Here is a 4841-nt window from a genome sequence, read left to right as displayed (position 1 = left end):
AGAAGGACCTGCTGCTCCAGAGGCTCCAGAACCTGGAGCAGGAGCTGGAAAACCGGAAGCGATCCCAGGACGAGCGAGCCCGGCATTCCAAGGCGCTGGAGGTGGGAATTCCCGAAAAATTCCCGGGAAAAATTCCCCAAAAATTCCCTTGCAGTGCTGGGGATGGACACGGAGGGGCAGAGCGGGGCCGGCATTCCCAGGGCCGGGAAAAGCCGGGATGGGGCTGCATTCCCGAAGGTTTTTAGGGTCTGGGGGTTCCCGGTGTTTCCCCGCATTCCAATGGATTTTTTCCCGGTGTATTCCTGCATTTCCAGAGCGGCTTTTCCCGGCTTTTTCCCATATTCCACAGGGTTTTTTCCCGTTTTTTTTCCCATATTCCACAGGGTTTTTTCCCATTTTTTCCCCATATTCCAGAGGGGTTTTTCCCGGTGTTTTCCCCCCATTCCAAAGGGTTGTTCCCCCATGGATTGGTGGGAGCTGCCCTGTCCCACATCCCAACACCCCCCAAATCCCAGGACCGTTCCCAGATTTTTCCCAGGATTAAACCACTTTTCCCACAAATCCCTTTCCCTCCGGAATTCCAGGATGTTCCCTCTCCACCCCCTCATTCCCTCGGGATGCCCAAGCCCCAGTCCGCCCCTTTTCCATCCCGAATTCCCGGCAGGACAAATCCAAGCGCCTGGAATTGGAGCTGGACGAGGAGCGGAGCTCGGTGGAGCTGCTGACGGAGCGAGTGAACCGGAGCCGGGATCAGGTAAATGCTGGGAATTCCAGGAATTCTCATCCCGGGAAAAGTCGGATCCTCTGGGAATTCCAACCCCGTTAATGAATCCTCAAGGATCCATCCAAAAATTCCAGTCGGGAATGGTCAGTTGGGCGGGAATGGGGACTGGAACAGGTTGGGAAAGGGGAAAAAAGATTCCCAAAAGAAATTCCCAGGAATTTTTTGTTTGGGCAGGAATTCGGGGATTAAATCCTGACAGACTCCAGGCTCTTCCCAACCTTTATTCCCTACTTTTTCCCAAAAATTCTGAGGCATAAAATGGGTCCTTTTCCCATTTTTCCATCCGGGAATCGCCCCAGGAATGCTTTTCCCGGGAATTCCCACCCCTGAGGCCGTGACCAGGGCATAAAATGGGAATCTTCCCAGATTTTCCTGTTTTTCCAGCCGGGAATCGCCCCAGGGGATCCTTTTCCTACAAATCCCAGAGCATCCCTGCGGATCCAACCCCATTCCCGAAATCCCAGTTCCACCAGTTTAACCCCTCCACTGGAAAACCCAATCCCAGCTTCCCTGGAATTTTCTTTGGGAATGACCCCAAATTCCTCCTTTTTGTGGGGGTTTGGAGTCACCGATTCCCGTGGGGTCGGGAATTTTGGGATGTGCTGGATCCCGGCGCTTCGGGGTGAGGAAAATCCATGGAAAATCCAGAATTTTCCGTGTCCTCATTCCCAGATTGACCAACTCCGGGCGGAGCTGCTCCAGGAACGCTCGAGCCGCCAGGACCTGGAATGTGACAAATCCTCCTTGGAGCGCCAGGTGCGGAAAATCCCGGGAAAAGCCACAGATCCAGCCCCAAATCCCGGCGGGAATGGCCCAGAGGGATCCTTGATTCCATGAGGAACTCCAGGAAAAGCATCCCCGGGAATGGAATCAGGATTCCGAGGAGTTTTCCTGCTTTTCCTGCTTTTCCTTCTCCTTTCCAAAATTCCCAATCCCGATTTTTGGGGCTCTCTGCCCTTTCCCAGGGCTTTTCCCACAGAATTCCCACTTTTCCCAGCGCTTCCCACCCCTTCTCCTGCCAGGACTCGCCTTCCCAATCCGTCATTCCCTAAGGAGCCAAACGTTTTGGGATCCAGCCTCTCTGGAGCCATTCCCATTCCCACTGGAATTCCAAGAAAAACACAGAGGAGTTGGCACTGATTCGTGGGGATTTTTTTGGGGAATTTTTTGGGATTTAAGAGCCGAAATCCACGGGATTTGCAGGGATGAGGATCCCAGCACAGGAAAATGGCATCGATCCCGATAAATCCCAGAATTCCCAGTTTATCCCAGTTAATTCCCATTACACAACCCCGGCTCCTCCTTGGAAAACCCTTCCTGACTCACGCGTTACATAAGGAATTCCTGGAATTCCCCGCCCTCCCCTTTGGGAAACTCGGAAAAAATGGGGAAAAACCCGGGATAATCGGGGTTTTTTTGGGAATTCCCAGAATAAGGAGCTGAAGAACCGGCTGGCCGCTTCCGAGGGGCAGCAGAGGCCCGGGAGCAGCGTTTCCCAGCTGGAATCGCAGCTGGAAGAGCTCCGGGATCAGCTCCAGGTGGAGGAAAGGTACCGGATCCCAAATCCCAAACCCCAAACCCCAAATCCCAAATCCGGGGGGTTTTTTTGGGGCGGTTTCCCCCGGAATGGTTTAAAAGTTGTTGGGGTTTTAATTCCATGGGAAAAGGGAGATTTCTGGTGGTTTGGGGTGGTGCAGCTTGGATCTGGGAGGCGTCCATGGAATAACCTGGGCCAGGCTCCGGGATTTATCCCAAAGATCCCATTAAAGCAGCCCAGGGAATCCTGGACTGGTTTGGGATGGAAAAGATCCCTACAGATGCAAGGGCAGGGACAGCTCCCACCATCCCAGGCGGCTCCAAAGGACGGGAAGTCCACGGAATCCCCTCTCCCACCCCATTTGCCGTAGGGAAAAGAACGTCCTGCTCTCCTCCAACCGGAAGCTGGAGCGGAAAATCAAGGAATTGTCAATCCAGATCGACGACGAGCGGCAGAGCAGCAGCAACCAGAAGGACCAGGTGGGTCGGGAATCCCCCCCGGAGCTTCCAGGGATGGCGAATCCATGGAATAACCCGGGCCAGGGTCCGGGATTTATCCCTAAAATCCCATCTGAGCCAGCCCTGGGGATCCCGGAATGGTTTGGGATGGAAAGGAACCTTAAACCCCATCCAGTGCCACCCCAATTCCAAGGGCGGGGACACCTCCCCCATCCCAGGCTGCTCCAGCCTGGCCTGGGGCACGGCCAGGGCCCCATTCCCAATCCCAAATCCCTGGAATTCCCAGCTGAGCCTGCGCGTGAAGGCCCTGAAGCGCCAGGTGGACGAGGCCGAGGAGGAAATCGAGCGCTTGGAAAATTCCCGGAAAAAAACCCAGCGGGAGCTGGAGGAGCAGCACGAGCTCAACGAGCAGCTCCAGCAGCGCCTGAAATCCCTGGAAAAGGAGGCCTGGTAAGGAAAATTCCTGCCTGGAAAAGCCCGGAACCCATGGAGAAGGTCCCAAATCCATGGGAAAGCTCTGGAATCCATGGGAAAGCTCTGGAATCCATGGGAAAGCTCTGGAATCCGTGGGAGATCAAGGGCTGAGGGGGTTTTCCCGTGCGCAGGCGCAGAGCCGTGGATTCCGCGCTCCAGGACGAGCGGCTGAGCTCGGATGAGGAATTCGGCTCCGGCCCCTCGGCCATCGCCTCCCTGCTCAACGAGGCCAACCTGCAGACCAGCTCCTGCTGATTCCTGGGAATTCTGGCGGCATCAGCACCGGGATCGGGTCCGGGATTGGTGCCGACCTGGGATCAGCGCTGGGGGCAGCCCTGGAATTCCAGCCGGATCAGTCCTGGGATGCGGCTGCTCCCTGGGAAAAAATTCCCAAAGCGAGGGCATGAAGGAAGACGGGGCGGGACCCCCTTGGGGACACTTTGGGGACACTTTGGTCCCCTCCAGGCGGTGGCTCTGGAGGCTCCGAGGTCCCCATGGGAATCCAGGGACTTCCCGGCTCCGGAGATTTTTATTTCCAACCCCCCCTTGGCCTCCTCCCGGAGCTGTTGGAATAAAATCCAGCGGTTTAAAGGCCGTGGGTTCTGGAATTTTTTGGCAATTCTGGGTGGGAACTCTTGGTCACTCCTGTCCCCTGTGGTCCCCTCTGGCCATGTCCCCCCTGTGGTCACCGCCCAGGGAGGGCCGTGCCCGGTGCCCCCGCCCGTTTTTTTCGTGCCTCAGTTTCCCTCGAGCTTTGGGGACATCCCGGGGACAGCGCGCCCCGGAATTCCCAATCCCTGAAATTCCCTGGAATTCCGCTCTCCCGACCCCGCCGGGGATGTCCCCAAGGTGTCCCCAAGGTGTGCCCAAGGTGTGCCCAAGGCGCGCTGAGCTCACGGCACGGGAATGTCGCAGCTGGGACACACCCGGGCAGTGCCAGCCCCGGGCGGGCGGGGACACTGCGGGGACGCGGCCGCGGCTGCCAGCGCTTGGCGCGGCTTCGGCACGGCCGGGCGCGGCTTTGATGTGGCTTGGCACGGCTTTGGTGCGGCTTGGCACGGCTCTGGGGACACGCCCGGGCTGGGCCTGGCACGGCTCGGGCCCTGGCATGGCCGGGCAGGGCCGGGCACGGCTTTGGCACGGCCGGGCCGGGGCTTTGGCACAGTTTTGGCACAGTTTGGTCCGAATTTTTGGGGGGCACAGTTTTGGCACTATTTTGCCAGAGTTTTGCCCGAGTTTTTGCAGTTTCTGCCTGGCTTTGGCACGATTCTGATTGTCCCTATTTCTTGGCCCAGTTCAGGTATAGCTTGACTCGCTTTCTTCCCAGTTTTATCCCAAATTTCTGGGCCCAGTTTTTGCCCAGTTTTATCCCAATTTTGCCACAGCTGTTTCACGCTTTTACCCCACTTCCTCCCAACGCTTTTATCCCACTTTCCCCCCACTTTTCCCCGTTTTTCCCCAATTTTCCCCCCCTTTTTGGGGCGTGGCCAGGTGGGCATGACCAAAAATGGGGGGGCGTGGCCTGAGGGGGTGTGGTCGATGTGGGCGTGGCCAACACTGTGTCTGCGGCGGGTGGGCGTGGCCTCGG

At 57.3% G+C, this 4841-nt stretch overlaps 1 protein-coding gene across 1 annotated transcript in view; it reads left to right on the top strand.

The window, feature by feature from the left end:
* CGN (cingulin) overlaps nt 1-3847 on the top strand; it is a 10540-nt gene extending 6693 nt beyond the window's left edge. The window contains exons 14-20 of the mRNA XM_017728867.1: nt 1-101; nt 665-754; nt 1457-1540; nt 2215-2333; nt 2692-2800; nt 3066-3229; nt 3385-3847. The exon at nt 1-101 is cut by the window's left edge and continues 70 nt beyond it. Of these exons, the coding sequence (XP_017584356.1) occupies nt 1-101; nt 665-754; nt 1457-1540; nt 2215-2333; nt 2692-2800; nt 3066-3229; nt 3385-3508 (791 nt within the window). The 3' untranslated portion in view covers nt 3509-3847. The remainder of the gene's footprint in view (nt 102-664; nt 755-1456; nt 1541-2214; nt 2334-2691; nt 2801-3065; nt 3230-3384) is intronic.
* The last annotated feature ends 994 nt before the right edge of the window (nt 3848-4841 follow it).

The sequence above is a fragment of the Corvus brachyrhynchos genome, unplaced genomic scaffold (genome assembly GCF_000691975.1).
Source record: "Corvus brachyrhynchos isolate BGI_N302 unplaced genomic scaffold, ASM69197v1 scaffold443, whole genome shotgun sequence".
Classification (NCBI taxonomy): domain Eukaryota; kingdom Metazoa; phylum Chordata; class Aves; order Passeriformes; family Corvidae; genus Corvus; species Corvus brachyrhynchos.
This window is presented reverse-complemented; position numbering and strand designations above follow the sequence as displayed.